General features: G+C 39.8%; 1 protein-coding gene across 3 annotated transcripts in view; it reads left to right on the top strand.

The window, feature by feature from the left end:
• LOC126185032 (regulator of nonsense transcripts 2-like) overlaps positions 1 to 27,016 on the top strand; it is a 229,844-nt gene that overhangs the window by 95,431 nt on the left and 107,397 nt on the right. For all 3 annotated transcript variants that reach the window (XM_049927771.1, XM_049927772.1, XM_049927770.1), the window contains 3 exons: positions 5,500 to 5,645; positions 8,065 to 8,248; positions 14,006 to 14,178. In XM_049927771.1, coding sequence (XP_049783728.1) covers positions 5,500 to 5,645; positions 8,065 to 8,248; positions 14,006 to 14,178 — 503 coding nt within the window. The remainder of the gene's footprint in view (positions 1 to 5,499; positions 5,646 to 8,064; positions 8,249 to 14,005; positions 14,179 to 27,016) is intronic.

Raw genomic sequence — 27,016 nt, 5'->3', positions numbered from 1 at the left:
ATTGCATTGTTGTGATTATGCAAGACGTCCCTGACGCTATCCTTGATTCCGCTGCCACTTGTATCCCCCTCTCCACAGGTCCCCCTCACTGTCGACCAGTACCACGGTGGACCGAGAACATCGAGTCGCTATCCAGGACCGCCGACAGGTGCTACAATGATTTAATGGCCAAAATACTAAATCTCTTTTTCCAAAGCTGTTTCACAGAGGAAGACTGCACTGTAGTTCCTTCTCTAGATTGTCACACAGGTGACAAAATGGTAGATATTGAAGTAGACGACAGAGGGATAGAGAAACAATTAAAATCGCTCAAAAGAGGAAAGGCCCCTGGACCTGATGGGATACCAGTTCGATTTTACACAGAGTATGCGAAGGAACTTGCCCCCCCCCCCCTCCCCCCTTCTTGCAGGGGTGTACCGTAGGTCTCTAGAAGAGCATAGCGTTCCAAAGGATTGGAAAAGGGCACAGGTCATCCCCGTTTTCAAGAAGGGACGTGGAACAGATGTGCAGAACTATAGACCTATATCTCTAACGTCGATCAGTTGTAGAATTTTGGAACACATATTATGTTCGAGTATAAGGACTTTTCTGGAGACAAGAAATCTACTCTGTAGGAATCAGCGTGGGTTTCGAAAAAGACGGTCGTGTGAAACCCAGCTGGCGCTATTCGTCCACGAGACTCAGAGGGCCATAGACACGGGTTCCCAAGTAGATGCCGTGTTTCTTGACTTCCGCAAGGCATTCGATACAGTTCCCCACAATCGTTTAATGAACAAAGTAAGAGCATATGGACTATCAGACCAATTGTGTGATTGGATTGAAGAGTTCCTAGATAACAGAATGCAGCATGTCATTCTCAATGGAAATAAGTCTTACGAAGTAAGAGTGATTTCAGGTGTGCTGCAGGGGAGTGTCGTGGGACTGTTGCTATTCACAATATACATAAATGACCTTGTGGATAACATTGGAAGTTCACTGAGGCTTTTTGCGGATGATGCTGTAGTATATCGAGACGTTGTAAAAACGGAAAATTGTACTGAAATGCAGGAGGATCTGCAGTGAATTGACGCATGGCGCAGGGAATTGCAAGTGAATCTCAATGTAGACAAGTGTAATGTGCTGCGAATACATAGAAAGAAAGGCCCCTTATCATTTAGCTACAATATAGCAGGTCAGCAACTGGAAGCAGTTAATTCCATAAATTATCTGGGAGTAGGCATTAGGAGTGATTTAAAATGGAATGATCATATAAAGTTGATCATCGGTAAAGCAGATGCCAGTAGAATCCTAAGGAAATGCAATCCGAAAACAAAGGAAGTAGGTTACAGTACACTTTTTCGCCCACTGCTTGAATACTGCTCACCAGTGTTGGATCCGTACCAGATAGGGTTGATAGAAGAGATAGAGAACATCCAACGGAGAGCAGCGCGCTTCGTTACAGGATCATTTAGTAATTGCAAAAGCGTTACGGAGATGATAGATAAACTCCAGTGGAAGACTCTGCAGGAGAGATGCTCAGTAGCTTGGTACGGGCTTTTGTTGAAGTTTCGAGAACATACCTTCACCGAGGAGTCAAGCAGTATATTGCTCCCTCCTATGTATATATCGCGTAGAGACCATGAGGATAAAATCAGAGAGATTAGAGCCCACACATAGGCATACCGACAAGACTTCTTTCCACAAACAATACGAGTCTGGAATAGAAGGAAGAACCGATAGAGGTTCTCAAGGTACCCTCCGCCGCACACAGTCAGGTGGCTTGTGGAGTATGGATGTAGATGTAGATCTACATCTACATCTACATCTACATCTACATCCATACTCCACAAGCCACCTGATAGTGTGTGGTGGAGGGTACCTTCAGTACCTCTATCGGTTCTCCCTTCTGTTCCAGTAGATGTAGATGTAGATGTAAATGACACCCTTCACTGACCAACCTCCTCGCTTTTATTAAGTAGAGTATGTGCTATGTTTCCTCCCTGGTGATGAATGCCTCTTCATTGTAGTGTTAGTCCAAGCTCCATAGCCTTCTGGGCCACCAGCAACAGTGAACTGTCCAGGGTCTTAACCCCTAAGGTGCTCTGTGCACTGATCCATTGGTCTTTGCAGAACACCTCGTGACACACTTTGCGACGGCATCAGTATCCTCTTCCTGTCTCGCTACCTTTCTCCCGCAGAAATGCTGTGTTGCACAGACCCCCTTCTGTTTCAGCCCACACCATGCTGAACCCTAAAATGCACCCTTCACTGAATGGGAATTCTTGCAGTCTCTTACCTCTTACATGACACAGCTCCAGGCCCGAATTCCATCGACAACCGGATGATCCACCACTTAGACATTACCCAGAGACAACATCTCCTCAGGGTCTTTAACTACATTTGGCTCACGGGTGCAACGGTGAGACATTATAGTTATCCCCATCCTTAAGCCCGGGAAGAACCCAACATCTCTCAACAGCTACCATCCAATTAGCCTGACCAATTTACTTTGTAAACTGTTTGAGAAGATGTTTAGCTTCAGATTATGTTGGGTACTCGAATCTCAGGGCCTTTTTTCCCTGTATTGGTGTGGCTTCTGGGAAGGATGCTCTCCAACTGACCATTTACTCAGATTGGAAACAGCGATCCAGCAGGCTTTTACTAACCTCTGGCGCCTTGTTGTGGTCTTCTTTGACCTACATAAGGCATACAACACAGCTTGGTGCCATCATATTTTAGTTACCCTCCATGACTGGAGCTTCTGTGGCCCCCTTCTGATTTTTATCTGCGAGTTTTTATCTCACTGGCTCTTCTGGGTTCGATTTGGCACTTCACTCAGTGCCCCTCGGATTGAGGAAAACGGTATCCTACTACAGGGTTCTGTGTTAAGTGTCACACTCTTTCCTCATAACCATGAATGGACTTGTAATATTTGTTGGGCCATTGGTTACCCCCAGCATTGTACGTTGACAATTTTTGCATCTGGCGCAACTCCCACTCTGATGGGCCTCTGCATGGGCCATCTCCCATGGCATCCAGTTTTGTCCCTCCAAAAGGCAGGTCACGCATCTCTGTCGTCGACTCACAGTACACACCGATCCAGAACTTCATTTAGACGACCAGCGCCTTGATGTTGTAGCAAAGTCCTATTTCTTGGGCCTTATTTTTGATGAAAAGCTGATGTGGCTGCCCCATATTCACCACCTAAACCTAAAGGCTACATGCATCTGGAAGCTTAATGCTTTCCGCCTCCTGGCCCACACATCTTGGGGTGCAGACTGTTCCACTCTTCTCCATCTTTAATGTGCTCAGGTCTTGTCCAGACTAGATTATGGTAGTCAGGTTTATGGCTCAGTGGCTCCTTCCACTCTGCAAATACTTAACCCTGTTCACCATTGTGGGGTGCATCTGGCTATTGGTGCTGACCCTGTTCATCTACATCTACATCTACATCTACATCTATACTCCGCGAGCCACCTTACGGTGTGTGGCGGAGGGTACTTATTGTACCACTATCTGATCCCCCCTTCCCTGTTCCATTCACGAATTGTGCGTGGGAAGAACGACTGCTTGTAAGTCTCCGTATTTGCTCTAATTTCTCGGATCTTTTCGTTGTGGTGTGCGTCTGGCTGTTGGTGCCTTTCATGCTAGGCCTTCTGACAGTATCGTAGCAGAAGCAGGGATTCCCCCCCCCCCCCCTCTCTACAAATATGGTGGAGCCAACTCCTGGTTTCTTACGCAATTGCCATTCGCCAATTCCCTGACCATCCCGTGTACCCTGTATCTCTTCTGATAACCGCCCATGGGAGGGATTGCTGGTTGGAATGCGTCTCACTTCCCTCTGTTGGGATCTTCAACTTGACTCACTGGAATGCACCCTGTGTATTTCCTCCCCCCTGGATGGTGCGTAGACCACGGATTAGGACCGACTTCTTCCAGGGCCCTAAGGTCTCTGTCGCCCTTGCAGAGTTCCAGGGTGCCACCTTCTTGTACACTGATAGTTCTGAGACGATAGATAAGGTGGGATATGCTTTCATTTCTCCTACTGGTTTAGAACATCTTTTATTGCTGGTATCATGTAGTGTGTTCACAACAGAGCTCCTAGCCATTTACAGAGCCCTCCATTTTGTTTCTCAGGCCTCTCTCCACAGTGGTTTAATTTGTACCGACTCAAAGAGTAGCCTGCAGGCAATCGACCAATGCTACTCTCGTCACCCTTTGGTCTCTGCTATCCATGACCTACTCTCTGGCCTTGGCTGTGCTGCCTGCTCAATTATCTTTCTGTGGGTTCCAAGTCGTGGGCATCCCAGGGAATGAACTGGCTGACCATTTGGCTAGTGAAGCAGATACTTACCCCCATTCCTTTTCATGATTCCAGCTGCAGATGTGTGGATCTACGTCAAATCTCTTTTTGCCCAAAAGTGGAATGACATCTGGAACACTACTGCTCACAGTAATAAACTGTGCACAGTCAAGGAGTCTACTGCAGTTTGGCACTCTTCCGTCTGCTCCTCTTGGAAGGAGTTCACCAATGCGTAGGTGGCATACTGTCTATGCATTGGTCATACCAGGACCAGTCATTGTTTCCTCTTGTGTAGCGAACCACCCCCACAATGTGGTTGTGGAGCCAGACTGACAGTACCGCATATGTTGGTGGACTGTCCCCTTCTGTTGGCCCTTTGTCCTAAGTGTTGTCTTCCAGATTTCTTAAATTTAATATTGGCAGATGATTCACGGATGGTTGAACTGGTCCCCCGTTACCTCTGTGAAAGTGTTATTATTTTCAGATATAAGGTTTTCCTTTGCTCCTCAATCAGGGGCCAGGTGGTTGTGGTTGGGGCCTCTCTTCATGTTTTCTCGTTCTGGGACTTCTTTGCAAAGACTGCTCTTTTATCCCTCTGTTTTCCCAGTTTTTAGATTTGGGCTACCCTTTTATAGCTTCTACTGTGTGTATTTTAACTTCCTCATTTTATAGTTTGCCTCCTATCCACTTTTATCAACCTCTCTCTTCCGTGTGTAACTTTGGAATCGCGGGACTGATGTATTCGCCGTTTAGTCCCATGCCCCCCTCAGTCAATCAGTCAGTGCAGGTTTCTTAATAATAATGACCTTTGGAAATTCTGTCACCTTTTTTTCAAATCTTCATTCCCAGGAAGAAATCTCTGATCCTAAACTGAAGATTTTGACTCTTTTGTATACTGTCAACAGTGCTCAAATCGCTACAATTTTATGTGAATACAATATTTGTTGTAATTGACAATGTTGTTTCATTTTTACGTTAAAGTTGAAACTGTTTTCATTACTTATTTCATCCCTTTGTTTGTGTTGGTTGTTGCAGAAAAATTATGGCATTTAATTTGTGTGTGTGTGTGTGTGTGTGTGTGTGTGTGTGTGTGTGTGTGTGTGTGTGTGTGTACTCATATATATTTCCTGAGGGGAGCATTGCAGCTGTTATTGTTGTGTATTTTTACATTGCATTATTTTGTGCAAAAAACGTGGCAATTTCACTTTTTCTTGTAGGACTGGTCCCACGAAGACTTCGCATACTTTCAGAACGACATGGAATTGCAATTCCACAATATAATCTGCTGTCAAAAGAGAAACAACGCAATGTAAAATTATTGTTGAAGGATTACTACAGTTCTCTCTGCAAGCATAGATTGAAGGTGAGTATCAGTTTAATACGAGCCAGATAATTGTTGTGTATATTACTGATTTAGCTGTTCGGTACAGTTTTGCGATTTAAACTGAAGTGTTTTCTTGATCTTATGTAATTATTATTTGTATGAGTCCTACTAATTGTTTCCCAAGGATGCCATGATAATTCCATGCCAGCTGGTCTTGTGCCAGTTCTTATGAGGGTCTGATATTCCTCATTGGCAATAATATTCCATGTTTCTGACAATGTCCTGCTTGTGTTGAAATCCATTGTGTGCAGTGATTTTGTCAGTATGATAGCTGACTGCCTGGATTTTAATCAGTTCATTATAAATGAAGGTACATGCCAGTGTATTGGGAGATGAGAAATTTTAATTAATTTTTCATGTTCCCTGAGAAGGGCACTCTGTCTTCAAAGATATGGTGGCACAGTGTGTGGCTTAGAGGAGATAACCAGTAAAGAGGGGTAGGTCTGACGCAACTTGTTACCATCCTCATTGCTGCATGTATCTGAAAATCGATTTTTCTCACATGTGAACTATTAATCCACACTAGAGCACAGCATTCAGCAGCAGAATATGCAAGTGCTAAGGAAGAACATCATAGTGCTGTAGCTCTAGCACTCCCTGAGGTACAATTCATCTTCTGTAAGGTTGTTACTGTTCAGTCTCAGCTTTGCTGCAGTTTTTGCTGTGTGTTTCTTTTACAACAAGTTTCCATCAGCAACTACTCTTAGATGTTTTGGGAAGTGCTGGTGGTGGAGACTTTTACCATTAAAGATGACACGCAACTTTGCATTGGCTGTTATACACTGAAGCACCATAGAAACTGGTATAGGCATGAGTATTCAAATACAGAGATATGTAAACAGGCAGAATACGGCATTGCGATCGGCAATGCATATATGAGACAAGTGTCTGGCACAGTTGTTAGATCAGCTACTGCTACTACAGTGTCAGGTTATCAAGATTTGAGTGAGTTTGAATGTGATGTGATCAAAAGTATCTGGACACCTCGCTGAAAATGACTTACAAGTTCGTGGCGCCCTCCATCGGTAATGCTGGAATTCAACATGGTGTTGGCCCACCCTTAGCTTTGATGACAGTTTCCAATCTCGCAGGCATGCGTTCAGTGAGGTGCTGGAAGGTTTCTTGGGAAATGGCAGCCCATTCTTCATGGAGTGCTGCACTGAGGAGAGGTATCAATGTCGGTCAGTGAGGCGTGACATGAAGTCGACATTCCAAACCATCCCAAAGGTGTTCTATAGGATTCAGGCCAGGACTCCGTGCAGGCCAGTCGATTACAGGGATGTTACTGTCGTGTAACCACTCCACCATAGGCCATGCATTATGAACAGGTGCTCGATCGTGTTGAAAAATGCTATCGCCATCCCCGAATTGATCTTCAACAGTGCCCCACATGGTATTAGGCAGTAGTACCAGTTTCTTTGGCTCTTCAGTGTATTTTTAAGATGAAAACAGCTAACTTCAGTCTTTGTTGGAAGTAGTGTTAATCTCCACTTTTTGAAGTATTCATGCATTGCACTTAGATCTGCGAGGAGTATCTCTTCACCAGCTTCAAGACTTCTCTGTTGAGTTGCCAGAGTCAGATTGTCTATGTCAATGAACTTCCTTGACTCTTGTTTCAGGGAGATCAGATGTATATAAGTTGAACAAACTGGTGCCAAAACTGAACTCTGGGGAAGATGATTATTAATTTTCTTTTGTCTGCTTAATCAATTGCTATGGACCAGTTAGAAGTATCTTTAAGATAACATCTTGTTTATGAGCCTAATTACGGTTTAGCATTGTATATTTCATGATGATGGGCACTGGATTTCAGGTGTCAGTGTTCCATTTTTACCTAACTGAATTTCAGTTTTATAAATCTTAAAGGTGTTACCTAAGTACTCAGTATAATAGATGTAAATGACTGACTTTTTAAGTATCAAAGTTACATTATTGAATAATTTTGACTCTGCTGCCATGATGTTTTAAAATATACTGCTTTCTTGAAAGTATGTAATTGTCATTATAAAACTATCCTGTGTAGCAGCATGTAGTACGTTATTTATCCATGGAGCCTTCTATTATACACCATGTTGTTCCTTTGTGTTTCTTTCCCTGGGAGGGGCTGGTCACTGTGTGGTATAATGAGTACATTACCAAACTTGGTAAAAGGAGTTTCAAATAACTACATAATCTATTAGGAAATTTTGGATACTCAATGACTGATCAGTCTATTACAAAATTTAAAACCATACTTTGAGCTATGTTAATGTAAGTCCACATATTCTTTTCACACAGTTGTTCACTTTGTTTGGTGATATTTTTGGAGGATTCATTTAGCAATGTTCTAATCACAAATTTCTGAATGTTGGGAGTGAAGTTCTCTCTTTTGAAGCTTTTTCTTTCTGTTTCACTATAGGAACATCTGGAGCTTCAGAATTTTGTGAGACAGAACAGAAAAATATTGCAGACAAAGGGAGAGTTAAGCAGTGAACGTAAAGAAAAATTAGAAGCTTTACAGGCATCCTTTGAACGTATTGATGTTGGAACACAACAGTTTGCAGAAGCCTTGGATGAAGACATTCCAGCACTTCCTGAGGACGGTTGGTTCCTGTTCTTAACTGTTCAAACTCTTACACTCATAAATGTGAAAACTAAAACCTAATGATGGAATTACTGGAACAAAATTAAATTTAACACGTGGTGAGAGACCATGCAGGATATGCGAATAAGAAATATGCTATGAATGCACCTGCCTGGTCTCGACAGAACATTTGGAGGAGTTGTATTAGATGTATTGGATTGGTGCGTAATTTTATAGCATTTTTCCTTAAGTTAAATAAACACAACAGATAATCATAACACAGATTTTAATCATGACTAATATATTCTCCTTCACCATTTACAACAGTCTGCCAGTGCCGGGGTAACTTTTTGATTCTGTGACTGTAGAAATCATATGGTTTTGTGTTAAAGAACTCATTGAGCCATGCTCAAGAGTGCATTCTCATCTGGAAAGGAAGTTCCTTGAAGGTTGTTCGATAGAGAGTGGAAAAGATGAAAATCTGAGGGCGCAAGATCAGGTGAATGAGACGGGTACAGAAGAACTTCCAGACCCAGTTCCTGTAATTTTTTTATTTTTATTTTTTCCTGTGTAGCACAATGCAGTTGGGCGTTATCGTGGAGTAACACCGCTTCTTGATGTCTTCCTGGTTGTTGTTCTTGGAGTGCATCTGCAAGGTGGCTCAGTTGTTGACAATAAATGTCAGCAGATGATGGTAACACCTCGGGGAAGCAATTTGTAGTACAAAGCAGTCCATAGTACATTACATCATCACTGTTCCACAAGATGCTTAACATTATCTTTTGTGGATGCATGCAAGTCTCTGTATGAGGAGTTTCTGCATTTTTTGGGCTCCACCATTCCTTTCTTTTTGTTACATTAGCATAAAGACACCATTTATCATCACCAATGACAATACAGGATAGAAATGGTCAGTGTTGTTGATGAGCCAGTTGACGAGCAAGCAGAGATGCACATATGGCCACCTGCTGATTTTTGTGATTTTGGCTTAAAGCATGCGGTACCCAAACACCAAATTTTTGAGCCTTCCCAATTGCATGCAAATGTTGCACAGTGATGGAATTGTCACATTTGCCAGTTCTCATGTACACTTATGTGGATCATTGTTGATTAATGCATTCAAATGATCTTCATCAAACCCTGAAGGTCTTCCTGAACGTGGAGAGTCACTAATGCCTCCTTAAAAGAAGAAAACCATTTTCTTGCCATGCTCTGTCCAATGGCATTATCTCTATACTCAGAAAAAATGTTTCTGGCTGCCTCCACTGCTGTCACCCCTCTGTTGAAATCAAACAGAAGGATATGTTGAAAATGTCCCAATTTCTCCACTTGGCACTCCATTTTCTAACATCCACAGGTCCACTCACTATCTCCAAATGTCAGAATGACAATATGCAATTAAAATAGCAACAGTGAACTACAAGTAAAAAATAACAATCAATAAATGCACCAATAGCAACAGGAATACCAACATGCAAAACAAAAATGCTACAAATTTATGCACCAACCTAATAGAAATAGAAGACGACAGAGGAGCAGGGGGCCACTTTACATTATTAACAGAACAGACAATTCCACATACAGGAGGTTTTTTTGAAATACACTACTGGTTATTCTGTTACTACTAGAAGAGATTTTTATGAAATATTGCATTGCATGAAGAAATATATATATAGTGTTGTCACCATCACAAAATCAGGCAGCTTGAGGTTGCACTTGTGAATGCCTTACATCTTCTGGCCCAATTCAGTGTTTTTGTGTGTTTGGTTTTGTGTTGAATCACATACTCTTTTCTGCTTTACAGATGGCCCTTGCTGTGGTGGGTGGCTTGCGTGCCTCAGTGATGCAGATAGATATACTGTAGGTGCAGCCACAGTGGGGGGGGGGGGGGGGGGGGTGTTATCTGTTGAGTTGCCAGACAAACATGTCGTTTCTGAAGAGGGGTAGTAGCCTTTTCAGTAGTTGCAGGGGAACAGTCCAGATGACTGACTGATCTGGCTTTGTAACATTAACCATTGTAGCCTTAGTTTGCTGTTACTGTGAACAGCTGAAAGCAAGGGGAAGCTACAGCTATTATTTAACCTGAGGTCATGCATCTCTTGTGTGCTTAAATAATAATGATGTACTCTTGGGTGAAATATTCTGTAGTAAAATAGTCTCCGATTTGAATCTGTGTGCAGGGACTACTCAGGCAGATATCATCAGGAAAAACAAAATTGGCAATGTATGGGTCAGAGCATGGAATGTTAGATCCCTTAATCGGATGGGATGGTTCGAAAATTTCCGAAGTAAGATGGATAGGCTCAAGGTAGATAAGTGGGGATGAGTGAAGTTTGATGGCACCATGAACAAAACTTCTGGTGAGGTGAATACAGGATTGTAAGTACGAAATCAGATAGGAGTAATGGAGAAGTAGATCTAATAATGAATAAAAAACATTGGAATGCTGGTAAATTACAAGAAACAGCCTATTGAACATATTATCACCGCCAAGATAGACGCGAAGCCAACAGCTACCAATGTAGTATATGGCAGCTAACTCTGCAGATGAAGATATTGAAAAAAGTGTATGATGAGATAAAAGAAATTATTCAGATAATTAAGGGAAATGAAAATTACTTTTGATGGCGGACTGGAATTCAATAGTAGGTAAAGGAAGAGAAGGGAAAAAAAAGGAGGTGAATATGGACAGGGGGAAGGGAATGAACGAGGAAAGATCATAATTTAATCATAGCAAGCATTTGGATTAAGAATCATGAAAGAAGGTTGTATGTGTAGAAGAGACATGGAGACAACAAAAGGTGCCATTTTGATTATATGAGGGTAAGATGAATTTTGGAACCGGATTGTAAACTGCAAGACATTTCCAAAGGCAGATGTGGCCATAATTTATTGGCTATGAACAGTAGATTATAACTGAAGAAATTGCAAATAGGTAGGAAATTAAGATGATGAGACCTGGATAAGTTGAAGGAACCAGTGGTTGTTGAGAGCTTCAGAGGAAACATTGGGCAGTGATTGATTAGAATAGGGGAAAGAAATGCAGTAGAAGGCGAATAGGTAGCTTTGAGAGATGAAATAGTGAAGACCCGACAGCTGAGGATCAGGTAGGTAAAAAGACAAGGCCTAATAGAAATCCTTCGAGTATCACAGGAGATACTGGATTTAACTATGAAAGGACAAAATATAAAAATGAAGCTGCCAAAGGGGAATACAAATGCCAAAAATAAAAAACAGAAAATAAAATAAAAATACAGTAATGAGATTGACAGGAAGTGCAAAATGGCTAAGCAGGAATGGCTAGAGGGCAAAATTAAGGATATAGAAGCATATATATGATTAGATAGATACTGCCTATAGAACAATTAAAAAGGGAAATGTACTTCAAGAGAATATTATAGAAATAGAAGAGGACATAGATCAAGATGAGATGGGGAATGTGATACTGCAAGAACAACTTGACAGTGCACCGAAAGACAAGTCCTCTAGAGTAGGTGACATTCTGTCAGAACTACAGATATCCCTGAGAGAGTAAAAAACAATTCCACCTGATACACACGGTGTATGAGACATGTGAAATACCCCCAGACTTCAAGAAGAATGTAATAATTCCAATTCCAAAGAAAGCATGTGCTGACAGGTGTGAATATTACCAAACTCTCAGTTTAATAAGTGATGGTTGCAAAACACTAACACGAATTATTTACAGAATAGTGGAAAAACTCTTAGAAGCTGACCTCAGGGAAGATCAGATTGGATTCTGGAGAAATGTAGGAACTCGCAAAGCAGTACTGAACTCTATAACATATCTTAGAAGATAAGTTAAGTAAAGGTGAACCTATGTTAACAGCTTTTGTAGATAGGTTTTAACAATGTTAACGCAAATACACTCTGTGAAATTCTAAAGGTACAGGAAGCGAAAGGTTGTATTCAGCTTGTGCAGAAACCAAATGGCAGTTATATGAGTCAAAGGGCATAAAAGGGAACAGTGGTTGAGAAGAGAGAAAGACAGGGTTGTAGCCTATCCACAATGTTATTCAATGTATACAATGAGCAAACAGTAAAGGCACCAAAGAAAAATTTGGAGAAGGAATTAAAGTTAATGGAAAAGAAAAACTTTAAAGTTTGCTGATAACATTGTTATTCTGTCAGAGACAGCAACACTCCTGGAAGAGCAGTAGAATGGAATGGATAGAGTGTTGAAAGGATGATTCAAAATAAACACCAATAAAAGCAAATTGTGGGATGTCGAATGCAGTTGAATTAAAATGGGCAATGCTGATGGAGTTAGATTTGGAAATGGGACACTGAAACTGGTAAATTAGTACTGATTGGACTTAAGAAAACAAACTAAAGATGTGTTGTCTTAAACTTTTTTGACAAACTTGTTTGTAACAAAGAAGCTATATGGAACATTAAATTTGCCAGAACATGCAGACTGACAGCAGAAGCGTGTGGAGTCTCAGAACAGTGTGACATGTCTGTGTCATTGTAACTTCTTCTTCTTCAGAAGAAGAAGATGTGAGTACTGTCTTCCATTCACCATGAAAGGTTTATAAATGGGAAAGTGGGGCTACTCAAATGGACAATTTTAATAAAGAAGTGATCCACAAGATAGTATTAGAATATCAAAATAGAGGAGAGTACCCTATGGCCACCAAAGTCCGTGCCCAACTACAACACACAATAGAGTATGAGGAGTCAGAAAGAACCATTCCTCATCTTCTGAAAGACATCACTTTTAAGTTCAGAAAATCTAATGAAGTACCAAATTTCTTATGAAGCAAAGGGATATTGCTGCTTTGAGAGCTACATTTTGGTGGGCTGTGCATGTATTACATGCAGAGGAAAATAGGCCTGTGGTATATGTGGACAAAACTTGGGTTTTGAAACACACAAACAAATATGTTTTGCATGGCTCTGAGGGTAATGGTGGCCTGAAAGTATCTACTTGTACTTTGGTACAGAATACATATAAGTGTTTTAGGTGTTTGTTGCAGTGGTGGAAGGTCTGCAACTGTTGCAAATATAATCTGTTTGGGAAGTAGGCTAATATTCTTGATCCTATTAATATGAACCATTGGAACAAGAATCTTGGTGACGCCATGTGAGCTCTCAAACATGCAGCTTGTGAAGTCATTTTAAATAAATCCCATTCATTAGTTTGACGAGACAATAATAATGTCTCAGATATTGTAATATTAGGTTTTATCATTTTCATAATGACTGACAAGAATGTTCTTTTGGATAGTACTCTATCATATTCTACACTAAAAATAGAGAAGTCTAAGTTTTAGAATTTACACCAAAATTTGAAATGGGCACAAATTGGAAATGCTGTAAGTAGGTGAGCTGACCTAGTCAATTCAACCTGGATGTAGTAAGATAGTGTTACTTAGTGGGCAAGTGTATCTCGCGTACCTGCCACAAATTTCATGATGTGTGAGTGAGAAGCCTATTACATAAGTAGCACTTAGTCTGTCAGAGAGATGTGTGAGGAAGTCAAATCATTCTTGTAATTTCTGGGAAAGAACTTTTTCACTAACTTTCCTGGGGTTAATTTCCTCTTGATCAAGGGGATTTACTCTGCAGTTTGGTCCTACGGAACTAGACATGTAAATAAATAAATAAAAATTAAGTAGTCGGAAGTTAGTCTGTATCCCGCTGGGTGATACTTAATGCGAATAGCGAGTTGTTTACAGTAGATGTATGGCTATGATTGTAGTACTGTGCAGTTAATAAAGTTTCATTGGCAACTTCAAATATCTTTTTGCAGAATCTTTGAAACATGATATTATGGCAATGAATGGAAGCAGCGAAAATGAAGAAGGAGCTGTTCCCCCTGATCTATGGGAAGATGAGGAAACTAAGCGTTTTTATGAAAATTTTCCTGATCTTAAGGAATTCATACCGAGCCTTCAAGTGCGGGCTGTGGAACCAGAACCAGTGGTAAATATTCATACTATATGTATTATTAACCATATTGTTAATAATTACAATGTACAAATGTACTGTCCCTCGCTGACTGTAGACCTTGCCAAGCTGGGATGGCTTGTGTACCTCAACAATACAAATACCAGCACCAAAGGGATCTCTGTCAAGAGGCCAGACTAACCTGTGATCCCTGAAACGGGGTAGCAGCCTTTTCAGTAGTTGCAGGACCAACAGTCAAGATGATTGATCTAGCCATGTAACATTAGCCAACATGACCTTGTTGTGTATTGTGAACAACTGAAAGAGAGGGGAGACAAGAGACATTATTTTTTTTACCGAGGGTATTATGATTATGATGATGATGATGATGATGATGATGATTGCATCCTCTTTGGTAAAATATTCCAGAAGTAAAATAGTTCCCCATTCAGACCCATGGGCAGGGCTACTCAGGAGGTTGTCATCATGAAGAAAAACAAAACTGGCTTTGTAGTGATTGGAGTGTAGAATTTTTGATTCCTTTCTTGAGATTGAAGTCTGATATAGAGGACATTAGTGAAGTGCAATGGCTGGAAGAAGAGGGCTTCTGGATAAGTCAGTACAGGATTATGAAACAAAATGAAATGTAGGTTGGGGGGGGGGGGGGGGGGGTCAGGTAAATGCAAGAGTAGGCCTAGTAATGAATAAGAAAATACTAATGTAGATGAGCTGCTTAAACAGCTTACTAAATACATTGTCGATGCCAAGATGGACATGAAGCCACCACCTACCCCAGTACTACAACTTAATATGTTAATCAGCTCCACAGAAGACGAAAAGATTGAAAGAATGTATGATGAGATAAAGGAAACTGTTCATATTTTTAAGGAGGATGAAAATTTGATTGTAATGGGTGACCACAAATTGGTAGAAGGAGGGATGGAATAATAGTAGGAGAATGTGGACTGGGGAAAGGATTGAAAGAGTAAGCTGCCTGATAGAATTTTGCACAAAGCATTATTTAATTATTACCAACATTTGGCTTAAAAATCACAAAACAAGGTTGTCTGCTTGGAAGAGACCTGGGGATACTGGAAGGTTTCAAATTGATTATATAATGGTAAAACAGAAATTTTGGAACCAGATTTTATACTATAAGAAATTTCCAGGAGCAGCTGTAGAATCTGACCGCAATTTATTGTTTATGAATGGCAGATGTAAACTGAAGAAATTGCAAAAAATGTAAGAAATTAAGGAGACAGGACCTGGGTAAATTGAAGGAACTGGAGGTTGTAGAGAATTTCAGAGGGAGGATTAGGCATCATTGGACGAATGCAGGAAAAAGGAACATAATAGAATATCAATGAATAGCCTTGAGACATCAAATAGCAAAGGCAGCAGAGGATCATATTCATAGAGACAATGCCTCATGGAAATCACTGGATAACGGAGGTGCCATTGAATTTAATTGACAAATGAATGAAATATAAAAATGCAACAAATAAAGTGAGTGAAAGAAGCAGGAATGGCTAAGTGACAAGAGGTGAATGAATCCTGAAGTAGAAAGTTCCAAAATATTTAATGAGACTTGGAATGTATCTCGAAAAGACAGGCTAAACACCATTGGAGAGGGGGGTGGGGGAGTGTTCATTGCAGTTTACAGAAGTATTGTGTTTATTGATATCAAAATTGAGGCTGCCTGTGACGTTGTCTAGACACAAGTAACCGGTCCATGTGGTCTCAAGTTAATCATTGGTTATTTTTACCAGCTGCCCGATTTCACTGTAACAGTTGTAGAACCAGTCAAAGAAATAGTACTCTCAGTAGTGCCAAAGTACTCCGATACTGCAATATTAGTTCTATAGGCTGAGATGTCTGTGGATTCTTTGCAGGTTTTCCGGAGGATACACGGTCATGCATAGTAGTTCTTAATGCATTTTCTGGAAACTATCTATAGCAGCTAGTGCGACAACCCACACTCAATGGAAATATTTTGGACACTATAGCTACAAACAGGTCTGACCTTATCAACAGTGTCAGGCAGGGATCAATGATGATATCATCATACTGACAATGGTTACTAAAGTTAATAAATCTATCCTGAAGGTAAGGAGAGTTTTTGTGGTAGGAAGAGCAAATCAGCAATTGTTAGCATCATGCATACCGTATTTAACTCGAATCTAAGCCGCACTCGAATCTAAGCCGCACCTGAAAAATGAGACTCGAAATCAAGGAAAAAAAATTTCCCGAATCTAAGCCGCACTTGAAATCTGAGACTCGAAATTCAAGGGGAGAGAAAAGCTTTAGGCCGCAGCTCCAAATCAAAACAAAGTTGGTCCATTGTAATATGAGACACAATTTAGGTCGAATGAATGACGATACAGCTACAGTAGTTTGGTTCGAATCATAAGCTTAGCAGTTAAGCTTTACCAGGTAGCCAATGCTATGCGTCAGGCGCTCCGTCCGTATTTATACGGGTACCCTTCCTTTTTCACGTGCTTCATCTGGTTTGAATTGATTGATTATTTTTCTTTGTTCCGATAAGTGCCGTTCTCTTTGTTATAGGTGTTTACGTCACTCTAAGCTGAAAATGCTTTACTGTACTGTGTCATGCATTGTTTGTCGCATTCTGATAATGAGTGTTTACGGACTGTCGCCGCTCGTGGCATGGCTTGCTTTTGTGCATCCTACTGCCGCTTACAATTAAAAAAAAAAAAAAAAAAAAAAAAGAGGAATTGTCTCATTAGCGAAACAATGGCAAGAGACTGCTATTTGTTCTTACTTACACTGCTGCTTTCTTTGATAATGATCAACAAGAACCAAATAATAGACTGCATATGATAGAAGAAGTTCTGAACGAGAAAATCTTTGCAGACGCCTCTTTAGTACATTACATTCTGCACAGAAATTAGAGTTATCTTAGATTTAAAAATCTAGTCAATTGCCTTGCTTCATTTCTGACTGTATCACTATTAGGCATAAGAATAATACGAATATAAACATGACATGATATGTATATTCTTCCGCGTTTGCTGTTGTCTCACTCTAGTTTCGTAGTTTATTAGGCAGACAGGATTTAAATGAGATAGCAGCAAACATGAAAGAATACATGGCAAAATGTTTATATTCGTATTATACTTATGGTAAAGAGAATACTGCATGTGATTCACAGTTCATAAAAGTTCCTATTATCAACAATCTCTCCTTACAGGTAGGAAAAAATTCAGAACGTAGAGTTGGTCATATTGACAAACATCCCAAACAGTCTTGCTAGTCGAATTTTCGTAGTACATTGAAATGCTGCAACATTCGAAGATGAACAATACAGAATTTGTATTTACTTTGTTGGGTAATGTATGGAAATGCAGTGGTCAAAACTCGAGGTGGAGAAAAAAGCTCGTCTTCCACCTTTTTTTTTTTTAAATTTATTTACTGACGCAGAGGTTTTGGCACCAGTTTTTATCTTTGTGCCTGCAAAGCATGCCTGTGTAGCGCTACATATATTCGACGGCAGAAGTTAGTTGTGGCGGCACCTACCACATTTTTCAGAACTTCTGCTTATTTTGCACTCGATTCTAAGACGCAGGCAGTTTTTCTGGATTAAAAAACCAGAAAAAAAGTGCGGCTTAGATTCGAGTAAATAAATGGACATCATTTAGTTCCAGTATGGTGGAGGTAGATGGATTATGGCCAAAGTTTAAGCTGGTTGTAAATCATGCTCTGGAGAATTATGTGCCAAGTAAGTGAAATAAGGATGGGAAAGATGGATCATGGTTTAATTACAAAATTCTGAAACTGCTGAGGAAGCTGAGATTGTACACCTTCGTTTCAAAATAGAATGTTAAAATTTGCTTGGGCAAAAGTTGGTAGAAATTTGTGCTTCTATAAAATGATCAATGTGCAAAGCTTATAACTATTTCACTGATCATACTTTAATGAAAGAACATGCTGAGAATTGAAGAAAATTGTCCTCTACATAAAAGGCTTTCTATCCAGTCCCTTGTCATCCAGTCTGGTGTGGCAACATCTACATGTATATCTATACCCTGCAAATCTCCATGTGGTACATGCAGAGGGAAGGAAAGATGCAGTTTTAAATTTTGCATTAAAGAAATCATTCATGCAGGAGAATCATTCAGGCATACCATTGCACAGGCTCTCGTATGGAGGACATAGTAATAGGCATTCCTAGAGTAAAGAAGCAACTGAAAAAGTTAGAAACAAATAAAGGGAACATGTCTCTCTTTCATGTATCATTGTTCAGAAAATCTAGAGAACCAGCATTTGTGGCTGACAGCAGAAAGATCATACTGCTGCCAATGTATGTTTCACGTAAGAACTGCAAAGACAGGATTAGAGAAATTAGGGCTTGTACAGTTTGTTTTTCCCTCACTCCTTTTGTGAGTGAAATGGAAAAGGAAATAGCTAGTAGTAGTACCAGGTACCTCCACCATGCAGTGTATGGTGGCTTGCAGAGTAGGTATGTGGCTGTGGATATGTGAGGCAGTAGAAACATGAATAACTAGGGGAAATATAGATACCGTCTATTAGAAAATTAGACAGACTTTTTGGAAAAAAGAGAAGCAGATGTACGAATATTAAGAGCACAAATGGCAAATCAGGTCAGTGTTACGGAAAGAGAAGAGGAAGTAGAGGAAGATGAGATTGGAGATGAATTCTGCAAGAAAGGTTTGGCGGAGCATTGAAAGACCTAATTGGAAACACGGCCCATGTCTTTCCCTCATAATTATTGAGATCCTTGGGAGAACCACCCAAGAGAGAACTATTCCACCTGGTGCGCAAACTATGTGAGACATGCAAAATACCAAAATACCTTCAGACTTCAGGAAATGTGTAATAATTCAGATTCCGAAGAAGGTAGGTGTTAACAGGTGTGCATACCACCAAACCATCAGTTTAATATAAGTCATGGTTGCAAAGTACTAACATAAATTGCTTAGAGAAGAATAGGAAATAGAAACTGACACCAGGAAAGATCAGTTTGAGTTCTGGAGATCTGTAGGAACCTGCAAGGCAGTATGGACCCTACAACTTATCGTAGAAGGTGGATTGAAGAACGACAAACTTATGTTAGGCATTTGTAGATTTCTGTAAGTCTTTTGACAATACGCATCTACATGACGATTCTGCGATTCACAGTTAAATGCCTGGCAGAGGTTTCATTGAGCAGTCTTGAAGCCATTTCTGTACCGTTCCACTGTCGAGCAGCGCACTGGAAAAACAAACATTTAAATTTTTTCATGCAAGCTTTGATTTCTCTTACTTTATTACAGTTATCATTCTTCCCTATGTAGGTGGGTACCAACAAAATACTTTTGCATTCGTAGGAGAAAGTTGGTGATGTAAACTTTGTGGAAAGATCCTGCCGCAACAAAAAAACGTCTTTGTTGTATTGTAATGATTGCCACCCCAACTGTTGTATCATATCCATGACTCTCTCCCCCCTCTTTCATAATAATACAAAATAGCTGCCCTTCTCTTAACTTTCTCTATGTTCTCTGTCAGTCCTATCTGATGGGGGTCCAACACCATGCAGCAATACTCTAGAAGAGGACGGACAAGCATAGTGTAGGCTTTCTCCTTAGTATATCTGTTGCATCTTCAAAGTGCTCTGCCAATAAATCACAGTATTTGGTTAGCTTTCCCCAAAGCATTATCTATGTGATCATTCCAATTTAAGTTATTTGTACCCAATAAACCCTAAGTATTTTGTTGAATTCACAGCCTGTAGGTTTCCCTGATTTATTGTGTAATCAAAATTTAGCTGATTCCTTTTATTAATCTTGCAGATTACTTCACACCTCTCATTATTTAGAGTCAGTTGGGATTATTCAGATGATGTAGATATCTTGTTTAAATCATTTTGCAATTGGTTTTGATCATTACAATGACTTTATGAGGTGGCAAATGACATCATCATCTACAAACGATCTGAGAGGGCTGCTCAGATTGTTTCCTAAATCATGCATATGGATTAGGAAGAGCAGAGGGCCTATGAACTTGTTTGGGGAATTGCAGTATCACTTTGTTTTACTCTGACTGACTGTCAGTTGCAATGAACAGTGACCATTGACAGGAAACCATGAATCCAGTCTTACAAATGAGATGATTCTTTACAGTTGTGTAATTTGATTAGAAGTCACTTGTGTGGACTGTGTTGAAAGCCTTCTGGAAATCTAACTGTTTTGACAACATTACACTCTTCGAAATTTTGAAGGTAGCAGAGATAAAACACAAGGAAGGAAAAGTAAGTTACAACTTGTATAGAAATCAGACTGCAGTTGTAAGAGCCAGGTGACATGAAAGGGAACTGTAGTAGAGAAGAGAATCAGATAGGGTTGTAGCCAATCCATGATTATATTGAATCTGTACACTGAGCAAGGTGTGAAGGAAATCCAGATGAAATGTAGAAAGGAAGTTAAGTTCGGGGAGAAAAAGGTGTGCCAATAAAATTGTAGTTCTGTTGTGGGCACCAAAGGACGTGGAAGGGAAGTTGAATGTCTCAGAGGTTGTAAGTCGATCATCAGCAAACACAAACGAGGTTAATCAGATACAGTTCAATTAAAGCAGTGAAGGTAAATGAGACACTGAAAGCCATAGATGATGTAGCCTGTATAAGTAGTGCAACACCGAAAAGGCAGAGAGCAGAAACCGTAATGAATGATTTTGTGTTAAAGTAGAAAGAAAAGGATGCAGCAAGGGTGTTGGGTAAGGCGTTGGCCAGAAATATTACATATATTCACACGGTCTCCTTTCAGAAGCCACTAGGAGTGGCCTTGTTTTTATATTTCGCAACCGAGTTCCATAATTCCTTCGAAACTCTCGGTTAGACATCATCACTATTTAATTGATTATCTACTCTGCTCGCTGGAAGCAACAGTTATAATTTTTCATGATACAAGCTGTGTGGGATTGGTCGTGGGTTAGCGTGCACTTGTTGCCAGGCTAAAAATTATTGGAATAGCTCACTCTGATTTGAAATGTCAAACCAACTCAGTCGGATGTCAAGCAAAACAACAGAATGGCTTTGATAATCTATCACATTTCCTCAACAACAAGTACACACGCCAGAGCCAGAGAAGTGAGTGAACAGTCTTCACGCCTTTTCTCAAGAAGAAGAAGAAGGAGGAGAAGGAGAAGGAGAAGAAGTGGGAATGGTGCAGCCTCAGTAGATGGACAGTACTTGGTGGCAAGGCAGTCATCCCGAGAGTGACGAGGAGCATCGGCAATGGCAGACAGCAGCACAAGGTCACAGACAATACACAGAGGTGGCGCAGCAGCAGCAGCAAATTCAGCATGAGAATGCTGAGGGGGGCATACATTAACAGCAGCAGTGGTGACAGCAGCGACAAATGGAATCATAAGGAACACGGAAAAAGTTTCATGGTTGATGGTGCCCTGCAACAACAGTGCCAACAGTAAAAATTCATGTAGTGAGTGTAACACCTTAGCAGAATGTCATGCAACATGGATAGTGTTTTATGTACAGTGGCACTGACGTGCTACAATCACCCCGTAGTCAATTTATTAATTTGTTGGAAGCTCTAAAATTAATACCGCAGTAATTTGGTGGCACTAAGAATACTCTAAATGACTTCCAAAGCAGCATGATACTTTGTTAAAATTTGTAAAAATTAAAATAGTTGGCTCAGGATGTAGCAAGTTCTTAGTCAGATAACTAAGTGCAATTTGGCGAGACTTGCAAGCCACACTTGTAGAAAACTGTGAAAGCAAAAAAAAAACACTAGATTTCTATGCGTGTCTGATGTTTGCAAGTTTGCAAGAATATGGGGAAAATGCAGCACAGTGAGGCTCATGGTTGGATGCAGTACAGCATCACTTTAGCCAAGCTATCGGAGGCACCATGCAAGAGTCAGAGTTAGAAGACACCCTTGCACTCGTCTGGAAGTTAAGCAGAACAGTGTTCGTCCTAGGGATTTATGGTCATTGAATGAAGCCCATAGTGTGTTGTGTGCAGTGAGCAATTAACATTAGCATAGTCCATAGAGGTCACTGTTGCAGAAGACAGCACAATAGCCTCTGACAGAGACATGATGATCACTCAAGGTGGCACTGGAGCACTGCATAACAAAAAGAAAGGGAGGCAGGAAGCCAGGTCATGTGATGCAAGATTGTGGCACTGATAAAAGAAAAGTAGGGTCAGCAGTGTCAGGAAATGGAAGAGAGAGAGCACAAAAGTGCTAGCGAGGATGGCAGAGTTTGATCCTCCTATGTTTCATGGGCATTGCATGGGTAGCGAAGTCCGTGATGTGTTTTAAATGCAAACGAACCAGACACTACACGAGAAACTGTGTGAAGAGTGCTACTCATGCACAGAAAATGCAAAGGAAAGGTAAAGGGTGGAGAAACTAAGCAAGGGCATAACAAAGCAGTCACACAACACCTCACCCTCAAAGATATTAATAGTCAAATATGAAAACAGAAATGAGTTTATAGAACTGTAATGCTAGAAAGGCACAGAATGAATAGTGGGGCACAGATAAGCCTAGTTTGAAGAAGTACTTTGAAAGCCACTGGCAGGTATGGCTGCAAGGACAAAGGAAACTATAACCCCCAAATTACAAAGGATGAAGTAAGACATTGCTCCCATGTAATCCGGAGTATGTAGATTTTGTCTTTGATGGGCTGGTGGACAGAGATGTCTTTATGGAAAATATAATCATGATTGACTGCACCACTGCCAGACAGTGGATCCGTGGAGAATGGGTCAAAGTAAAAACAGCAATAGTGTGAGCTCTGGACAGTGCTGTTAGGTATTAGAATTCGGGGAGTTGCAAGAAAGAGAGAGCTGCTCCAGAATAGGCGCAGGTGTGGAGCTGCAGTCATGTACAGAAATGAAGACAGAACCTCAAGGTGAGCTCTACCTAGCGCGTTTATGGGAGAGAGAAGGCTCTTTCGAAACAGGCTTGAGTGTGAAGCAAGAAACACATCAAAAGTCAAAGCTGTGTAGGTGGAAAAAAGCAAACATCCGATGCACAACAAAGACAGGCAACAGTGTGTGCTGGAGAAAAGCTAAAGAGACACAAGTAAGGCTAACAATAGGGCCTCAAGAGAAATGGGTGTGCCAAATACAATGCAGACGAATGCAATGAGAGACGTCAATCCAAAACAAGAGATCACAAAGGGTGTGTATCTGCGTGAGGCAATGGTAAAAGTGAAATAAAGAGTATGCATTAGGAGTGTGCTGAACACTGCAGATGGGAATGTGTCAGTAGAATTCCCACGGCTGGTAGTGGAAGCAGTACCGGAGCAAGAACTGTTTAGGTGAGTAGTGTCAATAAAGACAAGCTGTATGTTTACTTATTTGGCTATGGTCTTTTCTTCCTTGGCAGCACCATAAGTCCATAATATCAGACAGTAAAATTTGCTTGGGCAATATAACAACTTTCAGCAATAATGAATCCAACATGACGAGATTTCAGATTCACTATTATGCACATTTATTTTTTCCAACACACACAATTGAGTGATGCCCAGTCTCTCAAAATCAAAAGTACTTTACATATTGTTCTACTAGTATAGAGCTTGCAGAAATTGTCCTGTCAGATTTTATCCAAAACAATGTCATTAATCAACTAAGTACAGCACCCTTACACCCTTACTTGTCGATGTTACAAATGGAAATAGTACTTGGTGGTAGCTCATCTATACAGTCCATTACTGTTGTCATTACTCATTTCATTTTAACATAATATTGCTTTGTAATCCACTGAATTCACTCTCAACACAGCACTAGTAATAGACCAATAACAGGACTTAATTATATAATGACAGTGAGCCTAACAATTGTCCTTCAAATGACAGTTCACCAAAAGTAACACAATGCATTATTATGTTTTGCACACACATGACCCATTACTCACAATAGAAAAGTTACTAGATACTAGTCCCATGCAGGTTGTAATAATACTGTACAAAGTGATCTGCTCAACTTTCATTGATACAAATACCTTGGAGCTATTAATGTAATCATAACTGGGAGCACACTTTCATCGAAAAGTTAACTTGATGATTGATAGCTGTGAACTCTCATGTGGACTTTCACAAAGAGGTGTTAAAATCATGTAATAGCATGACACAGAATCTCAATGAGTGGTGCAATGATGTTAACTGGATGACTGCCTTAGGCAGACTGAAGATTTTTGGGGTGAGGGTTGTATTTGAAGACTGATGTACTGATGTTTTGTGATCTTGGGTATTACATTATAGTTCATACAACTGCAAGGTAAAAACTTAATGTATTAGATAACTTATAGGTTCCAGCAATGATTTTGTCTAACTAAAAGATATTTTGTTACAAAAATATTAAAATGTCCTCAGTACTATTTGATTAGCACTCTGCCTATATTGTGGGTTACCTAATTACAAGTAAAATTGCAATGTTTGAAATTTTGTCAGTTTATGCAAATGTTTAATTAAGATCTTAATTGAATAATGAAGAGTGTTAACTGGTTTAAAAAAAATATGACAACAGAAATATGTCAGATCCTGGACTCTAACTAACAAAGTGGCTCAGTTGATGAAAGTAAACTTGGGTGCAACTGACATTTCATTACAAGTATCTTTTAAGTTTATTAGCTTTTGGAAAACTGAAGCAGGTTACTCAGATTTCACCATTACATGTTGTTACAACAATTTCAGTCAAGTTTTTCAGTGAAACTGAATGTAGCACTATCAGCAGCAGCTAGTAGATTTTAACAAAAGCTGTGAAATTGCATGAAATACTACGTAAATAAGAAATTAATCATTATTATGTACGTGGCAAATGCTATGATTGTAGAAGTACATGGAAAATAGTTTTTAAAAGCAGTAGAACAATAGCCAGTGGAATAATGTCAAGCTTTGTTTCGAAGCCATATGTGAAAGTGCGAATGACAATTACTAAAAGAGAATATCCCTGCGAGTCATTTGAACACGCAAGAGAAAGCAGCCATTGTGGAGCTGTGCACCATGCGCAGCAATGTTTTCCATTTGCTAAGAGAGGAAGTATTGAATACAAATAGTATTAGGTGCAAAATTAAACAGATACTGTTAGCCAGGGTTGCACAATTCAAAAGTACTCAAGGGCTAAACCAAAACTAGAGTCTAATGCAAGGGCCCAGTAGACTTGCTCAATTGTGTCAAATATAATCTAAATTAATAAAAATTAATCACTATTCCAATGATTAATTATTACTTTATTTTATATTTTTCTTGAACTGTGATGTAGAAATGGCTGACATACTGTATAGGTAAAGACTATGTAATGCAAACAGCAACCAAAAATATTAAACTTCATGAAACTACACAAAATTTATTTTTGAACTCCTGAATAAATACATTATTTGCAGAATATTTTTATTAAAAGACACATTTAATGACAGTAGGGAATGATGTTCTAGTAGTGTACTAGTATGACAGACTATTACTTATGAAAACAGTATAAAATGATGAAACAAAGCTTTGATGAGATACATTGCATCTCCTGTCAGCTGCAAGGTTTTCAAAGTCTGGAGTCATATTTGATGTTGAAGTTTTTAATGTGTGTTCTAAATGTTCTTCAGTTAAACAAGAGTGAAATTTGTTTTTATTTAAGTTCAGAAGAGAAAATATTTGTTCACATATATAAGTGCTGCCAATCATGCTGAATGCTTTTATTGCTGCATCTCTTAGGTTATTAAATTTATTTTTGTCCAAGCTTTTTATAGAAATCAAAACGACTATATTTTCTGTGCTTGCTTTTATAGAGTGGAGAACACAGAATTTATATGATCTTCAGTTGTAAGTCCACAGGAATCCCTTCTGGGAAAGGATCTTCAACCACCTTGAACATGATTTCCTCCTCTTTTGACAATGCAAACGTCTTGTAGAATTCTTCAATAAATTTATCAGTGTCACGAGAGAATTTCATTCCTGGCACTGCATGTATATCAAGAAATTGTTTTGCAAGTAGTAAAATGGGTCATGTCTCCTTTCAACAATTGGTTCTTGAAACAGATGGAAAATAGACAGTGACTTTCCCTATAGTTTTGAGTGCAGTTCATGTAAATGAGCCGTTATATCAGTGAGAAAACACAGGTCATTGATCCAGTTTTTATTTTTCAAGTAAGGAAAGACCTTTCGATCATTTTTCTTAAAATCAACTATTTCCTCCGTCAGTGCAAAAAAGTGCTACAGTACTTTCCCATGACTTGGCCAACGAACAGCCATATGATACAATAAATCCTTGAATTTTGCACCCACTGTTTCTTAAAGAAATTCACAAAAATGTCCAATGTTTAAGCCCTCTTGATTGTGTGTACTTGATAACAAAAACCACAGTCGACATGATAGGGTCGTGTCCTAGAACTTTGCTGCATAACACTTTGTTGATGAATAATGCAGTGGAATTTGCTTATTGTTCTTCCGACATATTCTTTCAGCAGTGAAACTGCGCCAGTCTTCTTTCCGCACCTAGAAGGTGCTCCATTGGTGCAAATGTCCACAACATTTTCTAAAGTCAGACCCAGTTTCTTTGTGACACATTCAGTTACTTCATTAGAGATGTATCCACCAGTTGTTTGCTCTTTCATGGAAGACAATCCACTCAGTTCTTTTGTGGTATTTAAATTGTTATCAGTACCACTGATGAAAACTAAAAGCTGTGCGGTATCATTTATGTCAGAATGTCGTCCATGGCTAATGAGTAATACTTGAATTCTTAAGCTTTCTTTCTTAACTGGTTGTGAAGGTTCGTGGAGATACCATGCACTCGTCTTTGAACTGTCATCTTGGACAAGCTTATGCTCACAAAAATTTTACTTTTTTCTGGGCATAGTTCTGATACAACAATCATCGTGCACTTTAAGAATTC

The sequence above is a fragment of the Schistocerca cancellata genome, chromosome 4 (genome assembly GCF_023864275.1).
Source record: "Schistocerca cancellata isolate TAMUIC-IGC-003103 chromosome 4, iqSchCanc2.1, whole genome shotgun sequence".
Lineage (NCBI taxonomy): Eukaryota > Metazoa > Arthropoda > Insecta > Orthoptera > Acrididae > Schistocerca > Schistocerca cancellata.
This window is presented reverse-complemented; position numbering and strand designations above follow the sequence as displayed.